This window comes from Melopsittacus undulatus, chromosome 7 (assembly GCF_012275295.1).
Source record: "Melopsittacus undulatus isolate bMelUnd1 chromosome 7, bMelUnd1.mat.Z, whole genome shotgun sequence".
Lineage (NCBI taxonomy): Eukaryota > Metazoa > Chordata > Aves > Psittaciformes > Psittaculidae > Melopsittacus > Melopsittacus undulatus.
Window position 1 is genome coordinate 51,489,382 of NC_047533.1, and position 12,218 is coordinate 51,501,599.

The 12,218-nt window shown below is 44.2% G+C and overlaps 2 protein-coding genes across 3 annotated transcripts in view; both read right to left on the reverse strand.

Annotated features, from left to right (window-relative positions):
- Positions 1–399: 399 nt before the first annotated feature.
- Positions 400–5,288, reverse strand: LAMTOR3 (late endosomal/lysosomal adaptor, MAPK and MTOR activator 3). 2 transcript variants are annotated; one of them, XM_034064683.1, is made up of 7 exons: positions 5,176–5,288; positions 4,908–4,955; positions 4,729–4,763; positions 4,001–4,059; positions 3,282–3,415; positions 2,150–2,213; positions 400–1,242 (listed from the first exon to the last, which is right to left on the reverse strand). In XM_034064683.1, the coding sequence occupies exons 2-7, from the start codon at positions 4,914–4,916 to the stop codon at positions 1,169–1,171; spliced, it is 375 nt and encodes a 124-aa protein (XP_033920574.1). In that variant the 5' UTR covers positions 4,917–4,955; positions 5,176–5,288; the 3' UTR covers positions 400–1,168. The 2 variants fall into 2 exon arrangements, with proteins under 2 accessions (XP_033920574.1, XP_033920575.1); XM_034064684.1 differs by lacking the exon at positions 5,176–5,288 and having other exon boundaries at positions 4,908–5,038.
- A 2,229-nt stretch (positions 5,289–7,517) lies between these two features.
- DNAJB14 (DnaJ heat shock protein family (Hsp40) member B14) overlaps positions 7,518–12,218 on the reverse strand; it is a 28,760-nt gene continuing 24,059 nt past the window's right edge. The window contains exon 8 of the mRNA XM_005148653.4: positions 7,518–10,930. Within this exon, the coding sequence (XP_005148710.1) occupies positions 10,806–10,930 (125 nt within the window). The 3' untranslated portion in view covers positions 7,518–10,805. The remainder of the gene's footprint in view (positions 10,931–12,218) is intronic.

The window sequence follows — 12,218 nt, forward strand, 5'->3', positions numbered from 1 at the left end:
CTTTGAGCCAAAGATTCCCAGTCCTCATTTCCAGCACAGCTGCTCTCCCCATCCTGCCTGATGCTGAATGTGGGCAAGATGTGAACAAGGGGCAGTGACACCCCCTTTCCCAGCCTGAGGCAGAGACCTGCCAAGAGCTCACACTTTGTGCTTGGGTTCAGTGCTACAAGCCTACACCGCAGCCATCACAACGGGGGACACAGGAGGGAATAAAGGGGAGGACTGACCCCAGTGATAGGATCTCTGCATTGGCATAGGATTCTGTATCCTGATCACCCAGCCCAGAGACACGCTGGTTAGTTTTCAGGCTCTAAACTCCTGGGTTTTGTACATTCCCAGTGACAGAAAAGCCGATGTGCTGTGGAGTATTATGGTGCGACAGAAGACTGGACCAGGCTCTGTCATTTAAAAATACTGTATTTATTTATATGTATTTACTTAGGAAACCTAGGGGTAAATGAGCCGAGAGTCGCCAGTGATGAACCCACACAAAGACTATGAGACGAGATCTTCACAACTATATTACACAAAAACCCCATGAAGAAAAATGAGACATTGTTCAGGTGCTTTTATCTGGGCATCAGGAAAACCCCTGAGGCAACAGCTTTCACAGAAATAGCTTTCTTCTCGATGGAAGCAGGATGCAGCTAGCATCCAGATTAGTAGCATTCCCTTGCCAAAAGTCTCACCCCTGTGAGAAAGCTGGGATATTTATTGATTGTACCAACATCACGGCTACTAGTAAACTTGCTCTCACAGTAACTCCTTCAACCACAACTCTGATAACACTGTACAACCAATCTGCCTTCCAACACATAGTAGGACACACCCCAATACCTGCCTGGTTTCCTGTAAAGCAAGAGATCTGTGGATCTGTGGGTTGCTCATGTGAGCCAGTGGCATCAGGCCGATCTGGCAGAGCTAAACTCCATGGGAGCTATTTTGGTGGTCTCTTCAGTACTGCACGATACAAGAAGCATGGCCTAAAGTAACATCCACCTACAACACACTAGTAGATCATTTCAGATTCAGTACTATGTACAATTTACTCTTACTTAGTATACTAAGGAGCTGTGGTATTTCTTCTGAGGTGTGTTATTTAACTGAGGATTATTGAATCTGTCCACTGGGCTGCAGAGGGATGCTGCACTCCGGCTGTACCATCAGGCTAAGAAACTTCAACAACCTGCCTCAGTTCTTCAAACAGGGGTGCGAGCTCCTTCTCTAGACTTAGAATCAGCCCTGGAAAGAGAGGAGAGACACAACAAACATCCCATCAAACCACATAACTGAGAAGCTTCTCGGCAAACATCACCACTCCCTTACCTCCCAAGTCACAGACAGCATGCTCCAAAACACAAAACCTTTCACTTGGGCTGATCACTCCATGGGAACAACAGGGGCACACCCCATGCAGCACAGCTCTCCTGTCCTGCTGCTGGCCTCTACTGTTGCCTCCCTGCTTCCCACAGCTGCCAAAGCCCAAGCAGCTGCACAAGGATTCAATCCCTTTGGCTCACACTCATAAGCCAATGCCCTCATGAGCAAGGCTTGGAGGACTCCCCACCCCACACAACTGAGGGGATGAAGCTACATATGTTACTGCAGAACCCAGTTTGGAAGAGACTGAACAACTGGCTTGTACAGCACAAGCACTACTGATGCAGTGAACATGCTCACACAGCAAGGGTAAGGCTAACCACAGGAGAACTTGTGCTTCTAAATGAACAACTTCAACAAGTCACTTAAAAAGCTATGCATTTTTACTCACACCTTTCATAGAATCACAGAAAGTTTTGGGTTGGAAAGGGCCTTAAAGCTCACCCAGTTCCAACCCCCTGCCATGGGCAGGGACACCTTCCACTAGAGCAGGTTGCTTCAAAGCCCAGTTCAACCTGGCCTTGAACACTGCCAGGGATGGGGCAGCCACAGCTTCTCTGGGCAACCTGTGCCAGGGCCTCAGCACTGTCATAATGAAGAATTTCTTCCTTGTATCTAATCTAAATCTCTCCTTTACAATATGCTGACAAAATTCATAGCAGGAGCAAAGTTAATATACATCAAAGTAAATTCAGGTGATTTGGTTTTAATCATTTAAACATCTGGGCCTTAAAATACCACCATATTTAAAGTACACACGAAGACATACCGGTATTGGCATTGCTGCTAGCAATGAAGCTTACTACCAAAGGCAAGCGGTTGAACTGCACCACCTGGAAGGAGAGAGAACAGTTTTCAGTCAGCAGCTAAGCATGTTGCATGTTGGAGCTCTGACACTTAATACTATCTGAAACAAGCAGCCTCCTCAGCTGAAAACACCAACAGAACTTACACCATGGTACCAGGAGCTCAAAGCCTGGCACTTCCCTTCTCCCCATGCTCTACAGTGTTATCCACCACACTCTCCACAGGGAGCATGAAAGCATTTTTAATTGGTTTAAAATACTGTTCTGTGTACAGCAGTATCTCTACTTCCATTAACAGGGAACTGGAACCTTGAGCACATGAAGCTAGTCACATCAAGAGAATCAAAGGAATGCACTCGACATATGTAAACTAACTCATTCACCATTTTCCAAATGGGCCAGGGTAAGCAGCTGGCCAGTTTACTGCAGTCATAATAAACAGCTCTGAAGACCACTAGGACCTGAGAAGGAGCAGAAACTTGGTAGGGGATGGATTTCAGGACACAAATAACCAGCTTGTAAAAAAAAATGAGAGTGGCATTTCCAAGCTTTCTTATCTCTGAATCACTCTGGCAACAAGATTAGCTATGAAGCAGACTGCATGTGCTTATTAGTTTAGGTATCACTAATTATAAATAAATATTGTTTGTGAAAGAGGATTTAAACCCTTCACAACAGATTGAAGGCTACAGGAGCAGCACCTGCTCCAAATTCCTGACCCCCACCTCTTCAGAAAACTTCACCATTTTCAATCAGGACATCTCAGTTTTGAGTAATACAGGAGAAGCCGAACAAATGGTGGGACAGTTTAGGCTCTGACATTAAGCAGTGTGAGAAATAACATGCAAATTACTTAAAGAGCAGCGAAGTCGAAGTCTGGCAGTGTTTAAACAACCCCCTCTCCCTTGCTAGTGTAGAATCATAAAACGGCTTGGGTTGGAAAAGACCTAAGACCATCCAGTTCCAACCCCCTGCCATGGGCAGGGACACCTTCCACTAGACCAGGCTGCTCAAGGCACTGTCCAACCTGGCCTTGAAAATGTAATGCAGGAGCAGCCTAGGTCACCAAGAACAAACCACACTGAGGTGACTCACCTGGTACGTATTGTAATAGCAGATGATACTTTTGTTTTTAGACAGTCCCAGTTTACTGCCCTGATCTGTGGCAAGGGCAAAGGTGGACAGAAAGCCTGGTCGCAGCGCATGTTCTGGAGCATTATCATTGGCAACTGGAACAAAACAAGACAATTCTTATCACTACAAGGTATGTCTGACTGCATCTCAAGGAGCTAGCTGGCTCAGTCCTCCACTAGAAGTACATCTGATACTGGGAAACATATAACATATCTGATTGTGCTTCCACAATGAGTAGAGGACAATCTTCATCACTTAATATTCAGTACACCATCAGTGCTCCCTATACCCAAGGAACAGGCTTTTCCTTCCCTACATGCAGCTTGTGCTGATGTTATTTGGTTGTGTCCCCCCTGCTGCATGTGCTCATTCCAGCCCTTGAGCTGAGGGAATCTCTGTGGCCTGCAATTACTGAGGCCACAAAGGACCAATTTAAAGAGGTACATAATCAACTACTGAACTGGAAGCCCAATTTAATTCTTTAATTAAAGAAATTAATTTTTATTAAAATTAATTTTATTTATATATATTATATATATATTTATATATATTTATTTATTAAAATTAATTAATAAATTTGGATACTCAGGTACTGGGCACAACCAGGGCAGATTCTGATGTGCTGCTCCACCCTCTGCTGTTCAGTCACGGCATGGGCTGCAGGGAGAAGGTGGAGTTACCTTTAATAACAGGCACTCCGTCTCTGTCTGAAACCACAATCGCATGAAGACCTTCAACGCTGCGAAAAAATGAAGAGATACCATCTTAAAAACAGACTAGTTAGTAGTAAAGATCTTGTTTTCCCTGAACAAACACACAAGGAAGGGGGAAATATGGGAAAGACTGGCACTTTCACTAATGCAGTGTTCCATGGAAAGGGGCTTTTTCTGCATAGTGCAGGTGGGCTCTTGGAGCAGCAAACCAAGAAATATGAAATTAAACGACTAAAAATTCCATGGGACTCCGAGCAACTGGCACTTCCCAAGAGGACCGGTACAACTAACCGAGTTCCCTTAGGCAGGCAGGAGCCTTTTGGTGGTGCCGTCGCCCAGCGAGCACCAATGTCACCCGGCCTCAGACCTGCAGCTGTAGCAAACCTGTCTGACGCTGCCAGTAACCGGTAATTTCGGAGAAGGGAGCTGTCAAGGGTTAGGCAACCGAGTCACGAGGAATGGCTTTTCCATCCACCCCTGGCCCGGGCTGGCCGAGCACACCCCACCGCTTCCCAAAGAGCGAGTGGAAGGCGAAGCTCTCTTCATCCCACCTCACTTGAGGGGCCCAGAGCGTTTACCAGAGCGGCTGTCCCCCTGCCACAGGAGGCACGGTGCGGATGATCGCCTCCCTAAAGCAGAAGCGACCCCGCCGCCAGCCCGTGCTCCGCAGAGCCCGCCGCGCCCCCCGCAGTTACCTCGGCAGCTTCTTGTACAGGAACCTCTTCAGGTCCTGCGGGCAGAGACGGGGCCGCACGTTACTGGTGTCCGCGGAACGCCGCGCTCCGCGCCAGGCCCCGCCACCGCCACCTCCCCCTCCCCGGCCTCCCGCCGCGCCGCAGCCCGCGCCCCAACCACCTCCCGGAGCCGCACTTACGTCGGCCATGGCTGGGGCCCTGCCGGCGCTGCCGCCACCTCCGCGGGCCTGCGAGACGAGAGGGCGCCGGTCACCCACCTCGAAGGAGGGGAGCGGCGCGCGGGCGGGCGCGCCCCCACCCTGAGGCCCGGCCGTCTGCCCCCCCCCGCCCCCCCCGCCTTGGTAGAAACCGCCCCCACCCGCCCCGCGAAGGGAGAGCGGTTGGGCCGAGACCACAGCCGCGCCCCGGGGGTGGGATGGAGGCGCTGCCCTCCCCTCCCTGCCACACCTGTGTGCGCGACCAGCGCTGCTGCTACCCCTGCAGCCGCCGCTTCCCCTTTAAGCTGCTGTCACATGACGGCGCCTCAGCCCTCGCGAACCCGGAAGCGCTTCTCGCCGGCTCTGCACCTCCTGCGCAGGCGCAGTGGGTCAGTGGGGCGGAGAAGTAGAGGGTGGGAGTTGGGAGCTCTTGGCGTTGTGGTGGCCGTGGATGCTCCTTGATATTGGATGTAGTCCATTGAGCCGCCCGCCTGCAGGCTGATAATGTAACAGCTAAAGCGACGAAATAGATCAGGTTCATCCAGCACAAGCGCGGGAGGCCTGTCAGACTGACTATATCACACTCCCACCAACCCGCCAAGGCAAGCGCCGTGTGCTTACCATGGTGGAAGCAACCATTGGATGGCTAGAAGTATACGCTGTGCCCCACGCCACTGCCCGGAACACTATCCTGGGCCTTGGGAAACAGATTTTGTGGCGACATGGCACCCCAGAGAGAATTGAGTCAGACAACAGAACTCATTTCTGGAACATGGAAATTTCTTATAGACACTTGGTCCAAAGAGCATGGCATTGAGTGGGTATATCACATCCCCTACCATGCACCAGCTGCTGGGAAAATCAGACAGTACAGTGGGCTATTGAAAACTACACTGAGAGCAATGGGTGGGGGAACTTTCAAGCATTGGGATACACACTTACCAAAGGCCATCTGGTTGGTCAACACCAGAGGATCTGCCAACAGGGCTGGCACAGCCCAGACAGAACTTTCACATACTGCAGAGGGGGACAAAGTTCCTGTGGTGCACGTGAAGAATTTGCTGGGGAAGACAGTCTGGGTTATTCCTGCTTCAGGTAAAGGCAAACCCACTCATGGGCTGCTTTTGCTCAAGGACCTGGATATACTTGGTGGGTAATGCGGCAAGATGGGAAAGTCCAATGTATACCTCAACGTATAATTCTGGGTGAAAATAGCCCACGAATTATACTCTGTGGTGCCGATTGCTATGCAACACTGTATACTATCACCCCTATGGTGGCTATATACCCATCACTGCACTGTCTCCATCACTTCAGATTCAAGGATCTGAACCTGACTTCCTTTGGAATGCCCTGTCAAGGGTATTACCGTAAAAATCGTACTGATTAATCAGGACTAGCGTCAGTGTGCAACAATGCAACACCACCTCTCCTGCCCTGAAAGGCAGTTAAAACAGATGAACTTAATGGTCATTTTACAGAGATGGTCCATAGACTAGGGAAATGACACCTGTTTGTGTGTGTGTATCAAAAGATAGGAAAGGTGATGGTGTATTGGAAAGTGTGGGACCTGGGCATGATGCAAATGGTATAGAATAAGGGGTGGATACTGTCCTGATTTTGGCTGGGATAGTGTTAATTTTCTTCCTAGCGTGTGGTGCAGTGCTGTGCTCTGGCTTCAGCCTGAGAACAATGCTGATAACACACCAATGTTTTAGTTGTTGCCAAATAGTGCTTACTTTACATCAAGGACTTCTCATTTTCCCATGCTCTGCTAGTGAGGAGGGGCATAGGAAGCCAGCAGGGAGCACAGCCAGGACCCAGCCTGGCCAAAGGAATATTCCACACCATACCACGTCATGCTTGGTACAGAAACTGGGGGGGAGTTGGCTGGGAGACACAGGCCGGGCATCAGTCACCTGATGGTGAGCAACTGTATAGTGCATCAATTGCCTGTTTTGGGGTTTATTCCTCTTTTTGTTGGCTTCCTTTTCATTATAGTTACATTCTTATAATCATATTTTGTTTCCATCCTTAAACTGTTATTTGAACCCAACATGTTTTCCCTTTTTTCCATTTCCCCCCCATCACACCAGGGTGTGTGTGTGTGTGTGAGCAAGTGGCTGTGTGGTACTTAGTTGTCATCTAGGGTTAAACCACAACAAATGGTGTATTTCTTTCCTGTATTTATTACATTTGTATTATGCTCTTGATCACATGCCAAAAATGGCACAGAATCTGACATTTGTTACATGGTATTCTTTCTCCAGGTTTACAAAGGAGCATGGGGAAAGCAGTGCCCAGAGATGAGCAGCACTTCCAAGGTCATACTGAGTTGTTAGTAGACAGGGGATACACCACTGGGGCTTACAACTGCCAGGAATCATGATGACCAAAGTCCCTCTGGTGAAATTGACCGCACTCTGTTAACCCAATAGAGACAACTGGGAAACCAGGACTTTTAGCAGTTACAGCTTCAGGAATTTGTGTAGTAACTGCTTTTTTTTTTTTTTAAACCAAAATATTTGCTTTCACTATTACATTTTCCATCTGCTCTCTTTGACCGATTACAGGAAGAAAGAGTAACAACTGTTTAGTGGATGAATGGAATTTATAGAACAAACAACCTTAGAAAACATATTCTTGCCCTCTCATTTTAATCCTTTTACAGCATTCATTACAAAATTACATTAAAAATGTACATAATTTAAAGTTGTCTCTACTGCCTATTTAAATGCATCTGTTACATTTTAGTGCTATAATGTCCTACTTGTCTTGCAAACTTGTAAAAGAATCAAGACTTTAAAAAAAGGTAAAAAAAAAGTAAAATTAAATCAAATTTAATCTTATTTTACCTGAACAGTTAGAGAACTTGTAGGGAAATGTTCAACAGATGTGAACACTGAACACACTTGTGACTCAGGATGCTCCATAAATAAAACACAGACTGATCGCTATAATCTCCCTTTCTCATTACGGTATGTCAGAGTCATGCCAAAAGTCTTCACTTTCTGCAGGACTTTCCTGCTTGCCCTTGTACAGGAGAAATCAAAAACCCATGCATGTGCTATCTTTAATTCTAGATTAAATATACAGGTAATGTGTAAGTAGAGTAAGGAGTTAATTCTCGGTAGCTAGAAAAGTTCAGGGATTTTTAGTCAGACTGTTCAAAATCAGTTTTGTTTTTCCCCTTTCTTTATGATACCTTAGTTTAATGAGAACTTCACCTTCTGAAGAAAGGTCAAATGAAGATACCCAAGTACTCCACTCTCTTCAGCTGGCATCGTGCTCATAAGAAATTCCATTCTGAAATGTTCAGCAGATTCCTCCTTTTTCATTTTCTAAAGAAAAAAACCTTTAGACTTGAGAAAACAGTAACAATCATGAGGACAGAAACACCTATGTGGAATATTGGAAGAACATTTGCAGGTCAGGTTTAGAGCAGGTTAAACATTATGCTATGGGAAATAACAGTATCCTTTGACATGTCACTGCATATTTCAAAGCGTGCCACATTCAATCTTTTAAATACTAAGTAACTTCCCTGAAAATGGCAATTGCAGTAGGTAATCCAATGAGATGTAGCCATCCGAGTCTTGCTTTTAAAGTACTGGGACACCTGAGCTGCCACAGCCACTGCATCATTCTGGTTTGCTGAGGTACCTACTGATAGTAATCTAACCAGCCTAACACAGCCTAATATTCATCCATTCACCTGCTTCTCAGCTGCAGCAGGAGCAGGGCAGACATAACCCACCCAATTACTACACAATGCTAACAGCATTTCTTTACTCTGACTTCACTGTTCTGATATTTGATGTGTGTGTGGCATATCTGAACTAAAAGATCACTCTGCAAGCTCACACTCACCTGTGAATGGGAAGGCCCGAGTACCTATTAAAGCTTTTGAAATGATTTTCTTCTACTAAGAAGACACAGGAGTACCAGCACGTACTTCGATAGTTTTCATTAGTATAATTACAATACATTCTGGACAGTTACAAAATCTGGGGAATGACGTTTTCTCCATATATTTCTATTGCAGACTTCAAACATGTGTGTGCCTTTCCATTACTTCTGCATGGTTTTCTTACAATCTTAGTAAGGACAGTACAGCAACCCTTTTATTTTCCCATTTTTTAGTGGCTGTTAGTTCTGCTTTGTACCTCAGGCTTTCATGTCCACCCTGAATGCTGGTTTATCTGCTTACTTAAAAGCCTGCAGCTACTCCCTCTCATTTTACACCAATTCAACATTTCCAGTGGGACAGGTAGAAAAGGTATATATGCAAAATGATTTCTGGGTCACTTAGAGCAATAGCATTTAGTGTATCTCTAAAGTCAAGTCCTGCTCTGGATCAGGAGGAATTCCAATGAAGGCAGTCAAGTATTTAAACTTTCAGTTCAGAAAGAGAACTTGGCTCCACATAAACCGACAGCATTGCTCAGACATAGCAGTTTTCTCAGACAAAAAATACTGCCCTTATTAAGAGCCACCTGGCATTCTGGAATACAAGAAAGATTCTCCTGCACAGCCCTGTTAAAATGTAAAAACATCAGCTACTGAACCTAAAAACAGTTTCAACGTGCTTTTGATAAACTTCAAGTACATTGTACTTAGCTGCTTCAAAACACCTCTTTGCATCAGCAGGTGTGGCTACATATAGTTTCCACGTACAGACCAAATGGTACGTTTGCTCACGTCTAGGAAGTCTGTTCAGCAACATTCTGGTCCAGAAAAATGCATACTCTGCCTCTTCTGCCCCAGGACAAGCAATATGGCTCTGACCATAGGAGCCTACTGCAAGCTAGCAAAGCATTTAAATAGTTGGCGGAAGTGTTGAAAGGCACATAGCTTGTCCTTAGCAATGTTTCCCTGTTCTATTTGTGGTACCATTGAGGAATCAGTGTTGGGACCTAGCTTGAAATAAAAAAGAGTAAGAAAATGGAAGCCTGCCAGGAAAAAAAATAGGTTGCCTTTTCTTTTTCTAATTATTTTTTTTAGCTTTAAGATTTTACTATTGCATGTTTTCCTCTACCTTTCCAGTGAAAATTCAGGAAGCTGTGGATGCATGTTAACCATATGCATGGATTTACTACTACTGGAATACCAAATGGTAGAGCTGCTGTAAACTGCTGCAAGTACTAAAAGCAATGCTTATAATGGCCTGTACAGCGTTTGCAAATACTTACTTGGAAAAGAGATTAGTGTAGTTCTTAGGTTTCTCAGCATTGCTTAGAAACACTAAAAAACTACAACAGCTAACTGCTACTCTACACCAGATCAATGTACCCCAACAGATATTTCGGAATATATGCCATTATATTTAAAAATACCAAGTTCCTCTAAGCTGGTAAACCTAGAAGATTTTACATAGAGTTAAGAGATAAAATATTAAAAATTCTTGTTTCAACTCCACACACTTGACATCTGAATAGGAGTGATGTAATCGTACTATTTATTCCATCAGTGAGACAAAATGTTGTATGGAACTAAATTTCTGAGATTTTTTAAATAGAAAGTCATTTAACTCGTATATACACAAAGTGTTCTTTCCACAGATATTTACATGGCAAATATGTTAGAGGAGAACCACTATGACTAAGTCTCTACAAGTATAGCATCCTTTCTGAGCTATTCTCTCTGCTGAAAGAATTCACAGAAGCTTGGAAGTAAAATCTAGACAATTAAAGTTACCTATATTTCACAGTAGGTAAAGAAGCCATTAAATGATATTTCAGCATAAGGTTTCTGGAAACAGCTACACAGTAGAGTTTTACATCCACCCCTCTTTTCCAGCATTCATGGTGAAACTAATCTCTTCTTAATTTACAAGAGACAGAACGGCATACGTAAAAGATGGATGTAGATAAGTGTAGTTCATCCTCCTCGATAGAGGCTGGTCAGCCGTTCTAGTTCTTTGCAGTTGTCCATGGACATGGAGTCTGCTTTCCTTCGGAGACGGTCATCTCGATACACTTTTGCTGCATAAAGTAAGTCTGTTTCTTTGAGGAAAAGAGAGAAAAGTTTTTTTCAGGTTTTAACCTGAAAACCTTGCACACAATACATTCCTTCTCAAAGCTGTGTAAAACACCTTGTGTTTAATCCTTGCCCTTTTCTCCTTCTGTCTATTCTGACTACACCACCCCAACAGCACTGCTACAGCTTCCCTTTGCTGGGCCTTCACAAGCATTTCATCTTGAGTAGAGAAAGTGGTAACAGCCTTCTAGCACCTGCGCATTTCATACAGCAGTATCTGATTAAAAAAACAACAACAAAAAAATCCCCTACTACTTCTTCAGACCTCATAAAACAATACAGATACAGGCCACACTCAGTGATCTTGCATATTATTGACAGCTCTGGTGTCTTCCCTGTGTCCAAGAATCCATTCTCAATGTTAAGCCCATTACTTCAGCTGATGCTGCTTCAGAATACCAGTGTTCAGAGGTATTAATAAAAGAACACTCTGTATTATACTGGTGTTCAATAGCTTGACATTGTTAAGCATTTTAATTGTATAAAATCTTTTTCAACCCTTCAACTCACACTGGATTAGCAAAGCTTTCTTAAATGTCAATCAGTGCTGGAAAGATCTTAACTGTCAAGGAGATCCAACACACAACAGCTATTTTAAAGTCGTAAACCCACAAAATCAGCTGTTTCTATAAATAGAGAAAATCTATTAGGAGCCTCTTACCCAAAATCAATTTGGGTAGTTTTCACAACCTGAGAAATTGCAAGTAGCAAACAACATGACAGTCACCACCTTTAGGTAATTTTTCTTCTTTATACTACGGTCAGATGCTTCTGTAGTCATCACATTTTTCCCTGTAAATATGCATATTATACAGAAGAGTGGGCCTCTCTGCATTGTCCGGGGCTGTTAATGCTTAAAAATGTAAGCATGTCAAGAATAAAGGCTGAAAAATTGGAAAGGTATTCCTTCTTTTCTTTCCCTTCACAGGTGGAAACTGTACATCAACTAAACCTTTTCAAAGATATTCACGCAGTAAATACATTACAGGAGACACAAATGTAACATGCCAGTAAATCTAAGTGTAATGACTAGGTCAGTGAAAGCAAACTATACTTCCAGATCCACACTCTGCTGTAAAAATGTACAAATCATATGTCCTCTTTTTATTTTTTTTGTGCTGGATTATATCTTTTTTTGTTTGTTAACAACCATGTCTCATTTTTGTTAACTATTTTATTATAAGACTACCAATCATTCATCTAGCAACCACCTGGAGATGAAAAACAAAGTATTTGTTTCATGAAAAGTGAACA

What these genes read in the sequence shown, in the direction of transcription:
- LAMTOR3 (XM_034064683.1), bottom strand. An exon ending in CGGAGTGCCTGTTATTAAAG is followed by an intron (nt 3,416 to 4,000) that starts GTAACTCCACCT and finishes GTTTTGTTCCAG; the next exon opens with TTGCCAATGATAATGCTCCA. An exon ending in TAGCAGCAATGCCAATACCG is followed by an intron (nt 1,243 to 2,149) that starts GTATGTCTTCGT and finishes CTCTCTTTCCAG; the next exon opens with GGCTGATTCTAAGTCTAGAG.